General features: G+C 43.1%; 1 protein-coding gene across 1 annotated transcript; it reads right to left on the reverse strand.

The window, feature by feature from the left end:
- Window positions 1-1035: 1035 nt before the first annotated feature.
- Window positions 1036-2798, reverse strand: LOC147970393 (uncharacterized). Its single transcript, XM_087522644.1, has 4 exons — window positions 2311-2798; window positions 1698-2059; window positions 1424-1564; window positions 1036-1321 (listed from the first exon to the last, which is right to left on the reverse strand). Exons 1-4 carry the CDS (start codon window positions 2630-2632, stop codon window positions 1238-1240), a joined length of 909 nt encoding a protein of 302 aa, XP_087378770.1. The 5' UTR covers window positions 2633-2798; the 3' UTR covers window positions 1036-1237.
- Window positions 2799-12693: the final 9895 nt, after the last annotated feature.

The raw sequence follows: 12693 nt of genomic DNA on the forward strand, positions 1-12693 counted from the left end.
TAGTACAGATTCAATAGAAACCCCCATTCACACAGAGTGTTTTTTTTCGAAAAGGAGGATTACCCCCATTCACACAGTGGTGTTAATACATAAGCATCATAGAGTAAATAATAGTACACATAGCGCCTCATAGGCGCAATTCATGTTATGCAGCTTATGCTAATATTATTCCCACTACCATCGAGGAGTCAATATTTCACAATCGTTCAGCAACTTTTAGCTATATCATATAAGATTTATAAACATATATACTTCGTTTGAATTATCTTTTACCAGTTACCACTCAATTATTGAATTAAATTGTTCAATACCTTGAAAGTTACTGATAGACCTCATCTAGCTAGGAATTTGACTATTGGTTAGATTTTAATGATATCACTGCAAAGTGCTCAAAGTCATGTTTGCATTTTTTTGATAATTTCTAGAAGATTGGTTGGTCCTTTTTAGAAAAATCTGGAAGACAACCACTTTATCTTTTTTTCAGAAAGAAAAATAAATCAACAGTCATTTAAAACCACTAGTGTCAGATATGTACAATCATTTCTTTCCCAAGGCCGGTTTGTGCATTACACGACTCTTTATGTTCCATGGTACCCAAGCATGGATCTCCAAGGTTTAATATTTTTTTTTCATCTTTAGGAAAAGAAGTGAAAAGGCTTTGTTGTGGATTTCACCTCTAGCCTACCCCAACTTGTTTGGGATTAAAAGCTTTGTTGTTGTTGAGGAAAACAAGTGAAAAGTACATTATGGTTATATGAATTCGCTAAAATTGCCTATGCCGAGTGTTTACATGGTGGATTTGCGTATCTTTTGTTTGATTTCGCCTTTTGAGAGTTAACTCCAACTATCGTTGAAAGTGAGACTTCGGTTGGGAAAGCATTCTAAATACTAATTGCCCAAATATGCATTGCCCAATCACACATCCATCTTAAATTCTTTTATTCGCTAATATGAAAAGCTCATGAGTTACCAATACAACACACATCCATATGTACATTAAATCAAAATCACAGACTTATACCATATGTTCCAGGATTTGCGTCCACCTTGAGTACGAAATAAATTTCAGCCCCATCTGAAGCCTTGCTCTCTAGCAGAAGCTTCTAACGCTGTTTTGCCAAGAACTCCTCATCGTTGCTCTTGACTAAAACCGTCATCAACTCTAGAGCTCTAGCATTCAGTACAAAAAAGGTTACAAAATCAATGTCAGATTTTTTGGCCTGATAATAATCCAAAACTATTTTTTTAGACGGATGACAAAAGATCTGAGAAGGTCCCGGTGTTTACGGCACCACAAATTCTTCGTCCCAGATTTCTCGCACTGAAAAGAACATTGACAAACCAAATACATAACAACTTCAGAACAACAAGTAGGTCAATAAAGTAATCAAACAAAATGTACTATCGGTGAAACAATGATCACCTGAATGTACAACTTCTCCATGCACGGAAAACATCTCATCAATTCAATAACCATGTCCAAACATAGAGTACGCATACAGAGATGCAAAGACTTGATTCTGCACAGTGCTGTTGAAAGGCTACCAATTGCAATGCGCGGTCCCTTCATAAAAGCATGAAATCCAACATTAGACAATAATATACATAGGTTTGCAGAGCATATGTAATTTTTGTATGCACTGAAATGCAAGTTATATGGAAGGCTGAGGATGGTAAAAATGAAGAAGATTAGTTACCTGATGAATATCTGTGGAACCAAACACGAGCCTGGTGGAGTTAGTACAACAACCTAGGGTCTCCAACTTAGGCGCCGAGAGCACTGATACATGCAAATCCTCGTTCTGATCAAGATGGAATAATCTTTCAAGATGAGGGGCACTCTCGATGATCAGCTCCTCCATGGATGGATCTGGCGAAGAATTGCCGACTTCAATGCTTCTAAGGGTAAATGAATTGATCCGGAGGCAACGGGCTCCACTGCACCGAATAATTAGCAAGACCTCGAGAGAAGGGCTGCTGGCAATCATGCTGCTGAGTGAGAACTCCGAGAGGAAGACATAATCAAGACCGAGCTTCTTAGTCTGCGGGAAGTGAAGCCCTTGAATTGGGCGACACAGAGGGTGAGCGAAAAACGGAAGATAGATGTCGGTGGCGGCACCCGCTGCCAATTGTGCCACGGCCGACGGTAGAACTCAAGCTCCTTGAGTTTATTCAGAGCGGGGGACAGGAGACAGGCGTCCACGGCAGCATCGTTCTCCATGTTCGTGACCAAGAATGGGCGAATGCAGAAGCGGTGGCAGTCGCCTTGGTGGGAGGAAATTATGCGTTATAACACATCACCGACCTTACCATGATTAGAACGGGCGATTTCACCGCAGTCGATGTTGAGAGGAAGAGAGCGCCAGAGGGGAAGCCACCGTTTCGCGAGGATCTGCGTGCGACCGCGTTGCTTCATGGGGAGGACCGAAATAATCTTCCGGAGTACGTCGTCGGGGAGGTCGCTGAAGTGGAGATCTCGCCCGCCTCCACAACCATCGTGGTCAGCCGCTCCGGGATCGGGCGCAGCCGCCGGCGCCGGCGCCGGAGCCGGACTGCCCTCGCCCTCGAGTGCAGCTGACTTCCTCTTCCTGCTGGTAGTCTCACTCCTCCTACTACTACCGCCGGCCTCCATCTCCTTTGCCAGAGACGGCTGCTAGTCCGGCGGTGAGGAGAATTAGGTTTGGAAGTTTGGTGGTGGAGGTCAGGATCGTAGCAGGACGAGGGTAGCTTCTGAGGATGACAGCCGAACCCTACTGTCCGATGTGAGTAAATGGTAAGCTGGCGTGAGCAAGTAGAAACTGCCCGCGGTGTGACATGTGGGCATGGGAGCAAACCTGCACTGGGCGGCCCCAGGTCAGTAGCGTCCCCCCTTTTTCTTCTGCAAATTTGGAATTTCATCAACGGTGCCAAAACCCCACTGCTCACAGGCTAGCGTGGACGCATGCTTCCAACAAAAAGGATATCCGTCCAGCTGCGGCTTTAATTTGTTGCAAAAGAGAAGGGGGTCAAAGCTAGCGACAGCAGGAGACCGTGGATCGCCGGGACGGCGGTGAGTCGGGAATGAGGGACCAATATATTTCAGTGTTCTGACATTTTATGGAATTCCGTGTTTCTTCAGTCAGTAACAACGATTGAGGGATTAATACATTACACTGTTCTGACAGTTTTTACAGTGGCGATTCTATGAGAAGGATCATGAGAATGGCACGGCTTCCCCCAGCGATGCTTCTTTTCGATTTCATATTTCATGTCCACCGTTGCTTCCTCCAACCTTCCTCTCTATTTTTCATTGCTCCCCAACAATCCAGTCCTCCATCAAACCAAAATTTTAGATGAAGACCATCAACCTAAGTGAAGATCCATATAGCCAAGAACCCGGCCGGGCCGGGGGTATATTCACTAAATTAATTAATAACAATAAGACAGGGGTAATATAACCTTGCAGATTTGAACAATAGGGGGTACCCTGTCCATCCCAGCTACCCCTGCTACGTGCTCGTTTTCCGCCTTGGAGTCGGCTCCGCTTGGACCACCTCGCTAAGGTGGCGGCGGACTCGACCATAGTGTTGCGGGGAGAGATTGCCCCCCCCCCCCCCCGCTAGTTCAGATTGAGGCTATTCGCGCGAGGGAAAACCTCGATGCGCGTCTTGCCGAGGCTCGTGCACGCCTTCCGACCTCCTCAGACACCCCTTCCGGGGCTGCCCCAAGCGTTCAGCCACCGCACCTGTGGAGATCCGGGGCCGTACCCGCTCTCGCACCGCAGCCCTCCGCCCCCAGAGCGCATCGCGACTCTTGGGGTCAAGCATCCCCTCGATGGATTCGTGATGCAGACCCTCTTCTGGAACATCCACGGCTTCGGCCAAGATGGCCGACGCCGCCAACTGATAGAGTACATGCGGACCGAGTGAATTGACATAGTGGCCATCCAGGAAATGATGCGTACGAAATTTTCCCTATCGGAGCTCGAGCATTTGAGCTCCGAACTTTTTGCTTAGCACTGGCTCCCTTCTAGTGGGAGTACGGTCCACTCGGGTGCCATCCTTCTTGGGGTGAAGGATGCAACCTTTGAGGTTGGAAGCATGGACCGGGGCGAGTTCTTCGTTAGCATGGAGATCTTCAGGCGGGCCCTAAACTTCAAATGGGAGATTATTGCGGTTTATGGCCCGGCCGATCACCGCCGTTCTGAGGCCTTCCTCGATGAACTCCATAGGAAGGTGGCGGCCGCCCAACTACCGGTAGTGGTGGGCGGCGACTTCAACGTCATCCGGATAGAGGAAGACAAGAGCAATAATTTGGTCAACTTCCCCCGGATGCAGATGTTCAATGACTGCATCGCGGATATGGGGCATCACGAGCTCGATAGAGTCGGGGCTAGGTTCACTTGGACCAACCGCCAAGTGGAGCAGACCCGCTCAGTCCTAGACAGGGTCTTCGCCTCTCCTGAGTGGGACATTCGTTGCCCCCTAGCATTGCTCCGGGCGATTACGTGGATTGGTTCCGATCACGTTCCCCTCCTCCTCTCTTCGGAGAACGGGTGTCCCCCCTGCCGCCCCGCTTCCGCTTCGGAACTTTCTGGTTGCGCCAGCCTAGATTTGCTGCAGCGGTGGTCGCCCGGTGGCGCGAGGATTGTGATGCCCCCATCGTTCCCTCTCGGTCGTCGACTCCTGGCACTTTTGTGTGAAGCTGTCACGACAATTCATGAAAGGATGGGGTGCAAACGTGGGTCGGGACATCCGTGAGCGAAAGAAAGCCCTGCTTGAGGGCATCCAATCCCTCGATCTGCGAGCTGATACCGTAGGCCTACCAGCCGAGGAATGGATGCTTAGGTACGACCTGGAAGACCAGCTCACGCTCATCTACATGGATGAGGAGGCTTACCGGTGCTTGTGGGGTACGCGGAATTGGGTCCTCAAGGGGGATGCCAATACCGCCTACTTCTAGGCCATAGGTAACGGCCGGCGACGCCGTAACTCCATCCTGCTCCTTTAGAACGGAGAGACCCTCGTGCAGCGGCCGGAGGACATCCGGGCCCATGTAGACGGCTTTTACAGAGACCTATTCTATGCCTCCCCTCGGTGAGGTCTTGCCCTTGCGGAAGACATTTGGCCGGCCCACAGCTGTGTCTCGCCTGCGGACAATGTGGCCCTTCTGGCCCCGTTCTGCGAGGCTGAAGTGCGTGCGGCTATTAAGGGCATTGATATGTCTCCGTCGTATCTACTTTTCCAAACACTTTTGCCCTTGTTTTGGACTCTAACTTGTATGATTTGAATGGAACTAACCCGGACTGATGCCGTTTTCAGAAGAATTGCCATGATGTTGTTTTATGTGCAGAAAATAAAAGTTCTCGGAATGACCTGAAACTCCACGGAATATCTTACAACAAATAATAAAAAATCCTCGCCAAAGATGAAGACCAGGGGGCCCACACCCTTGCCACGAGGCTGGGGGCGCCCCCCCCCCTAGGGTGCGCCCCCCTACCTCGTGGGCCCCCTGGAGACCTCCCGACTCCAACTCCAACTCTATATAACTGCTTTCGGGGAGAGAAAAATAAGGGAGAAGAAATCATCGCGTTTTACGATACGGATCGGCCGCCAAGCCCTAAAACCTCTCGGGAGGGCTGATCTGGAGTCCGTTCGGGGCTCCGGAGAGGGGGATTCGTCGTCGTCGCCATCATCAACCATCCTCCATCACCAATTTCATGATGCTCACCGCCGTGCGTGAGAATTCCATCATAGGCTTGCTGGACGGTGATGGGCTGGATGAGATTTATCATGTAATCAAGTTAGTTTTGGTAGGGTTTGATCCCTAGTATCCACTATGTTCTGAGATTGATGTTGCTATGACTTTGCTATGCTTAATGCTTGTCACTAGGGCCCGAGTGCCATGATTTCAGATCTGAACCTAGTATGTTTTCATCAATATATGAGAGTTCTTGATCCTATATTGCAAGTCTATAGTCACCTATTATGTGTTATGATTCATTAACCCCGAAGTGACAATAATTGGGATACTTACCGGTGATGACCGTAGTTTGAGGAGTTCATGTGTTCACTATGTGCTAATGCTTTGTTCCGGTCCTCTATTAAAAGGAGGCCTTAATATCCCTTAGTTTCCATTAGGACCCCTCTGCCACGGGAGGGTAGGACAAAAGATGTCATGCAAGTTCTTTTCCATAAGCATGTATGACTATATTCGGAATACATGCCTACATTACATTGATGAATTGGAGCTAGTTCTGTGTCACCCTATGTTATGATTATTACATGATGAACCGCATCCGGCATAATTATCCATCATTGATCCGATGCCTACGATCTTTCCATATACTGGTTTATGCTTATTTACTTTCCCGTTGCTATTGTTACAATCACTACAAAATACGAACAACATTACTTTGCTTTCGTTACTCTTATGTTACCGTTACCATCACTATCATATTACTTGCTACTAAACACTTTGTTGCAGATACTAAGTTTCCAAGTGTGGTACAATTGACAACTCAGCTGCTAATACTTGAGAATATTCTTTGGCTCCCCTTGTGTCGAATCAATAAATTTGGGTTGAATACTCTACCATCGAAAGCTGTTGGGATCCCCTATACTTGTGGGTTATCAAGACTAATTTCTGGTGCCGTTGCCGGGGAGCATAGCTCTATTCTTTGAGTCACTTGGGATTTATATCTGCTGGACACTATGAAGAATTTGAAAGACACTAAGACAACAATTTATCCCTCAACTACGAGGGGAGGTAAGGAACTGCCATCTAGCTCTGCACTTGATTCACCTTCTGTTATGAGTAAGCTTGCGACACCTAAACCTGCTTCTACTATTCGTTCTCATATGTCGCATGTTATTGATGATGCTACTTCTGCTATACATGATACTTATGATGAAACTACCTCTATGCCTGATACTACTATGGCACTTAGTGATTTTCTCGAGGAATGACTTGCTAGGGCTAGAGAGATTGGAAATATTGAATCTGATTATGAAGATGAAAGTGATGATGAAGAATCACTTGTTATTCCTGAGGGTTCTTTATTTGATCAATAAGCTTCTTTAGCTATTTTAGCTTGCAAAGATAGATATGAACTCAAAAGTTTATTAGCTAAATGGAACAAGCAATCTCTAAATGCTAGGATGAGACCCGATCCTGCTTTTGCTACTTCACCTATCTGTGTTACTAATAAGGATTATGAATTCTCTGTTGATCCTGACATAACTACTTTGGTTGAATCTGATCCTTTTCATGGCTATGAATCTGAAACTGTTGTGGCACATCTTACTAAATTAAATTATATAGCTACCCTGTTCACTAATGATGAGAGATCGCTACTTTTATATCCTTAAAATATTTCCGTTCTCATTAAAGGGTGATGCTAAGATATGGTTTAATTCTCTTAATCTTGGTTGTGTGTGTAATCCCCAGGATAAGATTTACTATTTATCTGCTAAATATTTCCCTGCTCATAAGAAACAAGCTGCTTTAAAGGAAATATACAACTTTGTGCAAATTAAAGAAGAGAGTCTCCCACAAGCTTAGGGGAGGCTTCTCAAGTTATTTAATGCTTTGCCTGATCATCCTCTTAATAAAAATGAAATTCTTGATATCTTTTACAATGGACTAACCGATGCTTCCAGAGATTACATGGATAGTTGTGCTGATTCTCTTTTCAGGGAAAGAACACGGGATGAAGCTGAAATCTTATTGAATAATATGTTGAGAAATGAAAATAATTGGGCACCTCCTCAGCCAGCTCCTGCTCCAATTAATGATCCTATTCCTAAACCAACTCCGAAGAAGAGAGGTGTTCTATTTCTCAGTCCCGAAGATACGCAAGAGGCAAAGAAATCTATGAAAGAAAAAGGTATTAAAGCTGAAGATGTTAAGAATTTACCTCCTATTGAAGAAATACACGGTCTTAATTTACCGCCTGTCGAAGAAACATATGATCTTAATCCTTTATTTATTGAAGAACCTCCAGACCCCGGTAACCCGACACAGGTAGTAAAGGTAAATTCTCTCTATAGATATGATAAAGCTAAAATCCCCCCTGCTAAAATTTCTAGTCAATGCTTGGATGAGTTTGATAATTTTATGTTTAAGCAAGAAGACTTCAATGCTTATTTTGGTAGACAATTAAAAAAAGATGCTGATATGATTAAATACTTGGGTGATTATATGTCTAATATTAGAGGTGAGCTTAAACTTGTTAGCAAACATGCTTCTATGGTTACCACTCAAGTAGAACAAGTACTTAAAGCTCAAAAGGAATTGCTCGATGAGATGAATAGTAAGAAAAATGATTATGCTGTTTAAGTGGCTACTAGAACTGGTAGAATGACTCAGGAACCTTTGTATCCTGAAGGCCACCCTAAGAGAATTGCGCAAGATTCTCAGAGAAATAAAATTGATGCACCTAGTTCTTCTAAAAAGAAGAAAAAGGAAAATGATAGAACTGTGCAAACTTCTAGTGAACCTATTGTTGAACCACCTGATAATCCAAATGATATCTCTATGTCTGATGTTGAAACACAATCTGGCAATGAACATGAACCTAATGAAAATGTTAATGATGATGTTCATAATGATGCTCAACCTAGTAATGATAATGATGTAGAAATTGAACCTGCTGTTGATCTTATAACCCATAATCAAAGAATCAAGGTTATGATAAAAAAGAATTTGTTGCTAAGAAACATGGTAAAGAAAGAGAGCCTTGGGTTCAGAAACCCATGCCTTTTCCTCCCAAACCATCCAAGAAAAAGGATGATGAGGATTTTGAGCGCTTTGCTGAAATGATTAGACCTATCTTTTCGCGTATGCGATTGACTGATATGCTCAAAATGAATCCTTATGCTAAGTACATGAAAGATATTGTTACAAATAAAAGAAAGATACCAGAAGCTAAAATTTCCACCATGCTTGCTAATTATACTTTTAAGGGTGGAATACCAAAGAAACTTGGAGATCGAGGAGTACCTACTATACCATGCTCCATTAAAAGAAACTATGTTAAAACTTCTTTATGTGATCTTGGAGCCGGTGTTAGTGTTATGCCTCTCTCTTTATATCGTAGACTTGACTTGAATAAGTTGACACCTACTAAAATATCTTTGCAAATGGCTGATAAATCAACTGCTATACCTGTCGATATTTGTGAGGACGTGCCTGTTGTAGTTGCAAACGTTACTATTTTAACGGACTTAGTTATTCTTGATATTCCCGAGGACGATAGTATGTCTATTATTCTTGGAAGACCTTTTCTTAATACCGCAGGGGCTGTTATTGATTGCAACAAAGGTAATGTCACTTTTCATGTTAATGGTAATGAGCATACGTTACACTTTCCGAGGAGACAACCTTGAGTTCATAGTATCAATTCTATCGGAAAAATTTCATCAATTATATTTGGAGGTTTTGAATTTCCTCTTCCTACTGTCAAGAAGAAATATGATATACTTATTATTGGGGATGTGCATATCCCCGTTGAGGTAACCTAGTGTTATTCGAAATTTCTCCGGTTTCATGTTAATCGGAATGAGTTTGTTAACAAGACTTGATCAACCTTGTTAGTGGATTCCTTTTGATGAGCATGAGATGGATGAAACTAGAAGCACAACCTTCTGTACCCCAATATTACTTTCTGTTAATTATATTAAATAAAATAAAAATAAATATTTTTCTGTCTGTTATCTAATTATCCGTGCAATATAAAAATACCTCGAAAATAAAAGTTCTCCAAATGCCCTAAAAATTAAATATGATTTTTTCTAGAATATTTGAGGATTTATGGAACAAAGAACAGACAAGGGAGGCCACTCGTCGCCACACTGCAGCTCAGGAGGCGATAGCCGCTGCATCACAGTACGACCCCAAAAACTATTATTATGGATATCAGCCAGGCCAGCCGTGGCCATAGACTAACTTAGGCCAAAAGCCTAAGCTTGCGGGAGTACGTATTTCTCACCAACATTACATTTATGTTCACACACACTCATTTCTAGATGTCGGTGCTCATACTTTTTCATTGTATCATCCATGCTAGTTTATTTCCTTTTATGCTTTCTTCTTGTGTGTTTAATAAACCTTGAGAAAAAACCAAAAAATTAGTTGTAGCTTTTAATTAATTTACTTTCCATGCTTGTAGTAGTAATTAAAAAGAAAAAAATATTTCATGTTCTTCTTTTGCTTGTTGGGAGCTTTCCCGTGTAAATAGTTTTATTTCTTTTCTTTTCTTTGGGGGTCAGTAGGAGAAGACCATGATTAAATTGTTGAAGTGGCTCTTATATGCTTTATTGTTGATTTAACCAAGAGCCCATATTGCTTTGTCTTTTCCTATTTATTGAATGCCTGTAGATTCCAGCTTAGTCCAATGCACGTGCACTCTTATTATTATTCACATCGTTCGATCGTGCATGTGAAAGGCAATTATGATGATATATTATAATTGACCGAGATGAGAAAAACTGGTACGAACTCGACCTCTTTTGTTTTTGTAAATATGATGAGTTCATCGTTCTTGATTCAGCTTGTTATGAATAAACATGTTTGCAATGACAATTAGAGATCATAGTTGCTTGTGCCATGCTTGATTAGCTATGAGTTATAATGGTTTACCTTGCGTGCCAACATGCTATTAAAATGGTTATGATGTGGTATGATAGGGTGGTATCCTCCTCTGAATGATTTAAGTGACTTGACTTGACACATGTTCACGCATGTAGTTGAAACAAATCAACATAGCCTTCACGATATTTATGTTCATGGTGGATTATATCCTACTCATGCTTGCATCCAATGTTTATTAATTTTAATGCATGTACATGGCTGTTGTCGCTCTCTAGTTGGTCGCTTCCTAGTCTTTTGCTAGCCTTCACCTGTACTAAGCGGGAATACGGCTTGTGCATCCAAACTCCTTAAACCCCAATGTTATTCCACATGAGTCCACTATACCTTCCTATATGCGGTATCTACCTGCCGTTCCAAGTAAATTTGTATGTGCCAAACTCTAAACCTTCAAATAACCGTCCTGTTTTTTATGCTCGAATAGCTCATGAATCGACTAGGGGTGTCTGTACCTTCCATGTTAGGCGGGTTATTCTCAAGAGGAGTGGACTCCGCTCCTCACTCGCGAGATAAATGGCTGGTCACCGGGATGCCCAGTCCCATGCTTTATGCAAACTAAATAAAAAATAATTGCAAAACAAAACTCCCCCTGGGACCTGATGTATGTTGGAGGCACTCGTTGTTTCGAGCAAGCCATGGATTGATGTTTGTTGGTGGAGGGGGAGTATAAACTTTACCATTCTGTTTGGGAACCGCCTATAATGTGTGTAGCATGGAAGATATCGCCATCTCTTGGTTGTTATGTTGACAATGAAAGTATACCGCTCAAAATGTTATTCACCTCTATTTCAAAACCGAGCTCTGGAACCTCTACAAATCGCTGCTTCCCTCTGTGAAGGGCCTATCTATTTACTTTTATGCTGAGTCATCACCCTCTTATTAAAAGCACCAGTTTGAGAGCACGACTGTCATTTGCATTCATTATTGTTAGTTTACATTCGGTGTGACTATGATTGGATCTCTTTTACCATGAATTACAATGTCTAGTCAGTCCTTGATCTTTAAAGGTGCTCTGCATTTATGTTTTGCGGTCTTAGAAAGGGCTAGCGAGATACCATCTTGTTATATCATATTATGATTGTTTTGAGAAAGTGTTGTCATCCGAGATTTATTATTATGGCTTGCTAGTAGATTATGCTATTGATATGGGTAATCATGAGACCGGAGAATTATTGCAAATATGGTTAGTTATAATCTTTGCTGAAAACTTGAATGCTAGCTTGACATATTTACAACAACAAGAGCAAACAGAGTTTGTAAAAGTTTTTCTTTATTTCTTTCAGTTTGTCAACTGAATTGCTTGAGGACAAGCAATGGTTTAAGCTTGGGGGAGTTGATACGTCTCCGTCGTATATACTTTTCCAAACACTTTTGCCCTTGTTTTGGACTCTAACTTGTATGATTTGAATGGAACTAACCCGGACTGACGCTGTTTTCAGCAGAATTGCCATGATGTTGTTTTATGTGGAGAAAACAAAAGTTCGCAGAATGAGCTGAAACTCCACGGAATATCTTACAATAAATAATAAAAAATCCTCACCAAAGATAAAGACCAGGGGACCCACACCCTTGCCACCAGGGTGCCCCCCCCCCACTAGGGCGCGCCCCCTACCTCGTGGGCCCATGGAGACCTCCCGACTCCAACTCCAACTCTATATAACTGCTTTCGGGGAGAAAAAATAAGGGAGAAGAAATCATCGCGTTTTACGATACGGAGCCGCCGCCAGGCCCTAAAACCTGTCGGGAGGGCTGATCTGGAGTCCGTTCGGGGCTCCGGAGAGGGGAATTCGTCGCCGTCGTCATCATCAACCATCCTCCATCACCAATTTCATGATGCTCACCATCGTGCGTGAGTAATTCCATCGTAGGCTTGCTGGACGGTGATGGGTTGGATGAGATCTATCATGTAATCAAGTTAGTTTTGTTAGGGTTTGATCCCTAGTATCCACTTTGTTCTGAGATTGATGTTGCTATGACTTTGCTATGCTTAATGCTTTTCACTAGGGCCCGAGTGCCATGATTTCAGATCTGAACCTATTATGTTTTCATCAATATATGAGAGTT

Source organism: Triticum urartu, chromosome 5A, assembly GCF_056163025.1.
Source record: "Triticum urartu cultivar PI428250 chromosome 5A, HENAU_Tu73, whole genome shotgun sequence".
NCBI classification, from domain to species: Eukaryota; Viridiplantae; Streptophyta; class Magnoliopsida; order Poales; family Poaceae; genus Triticum; species Triticum urartu.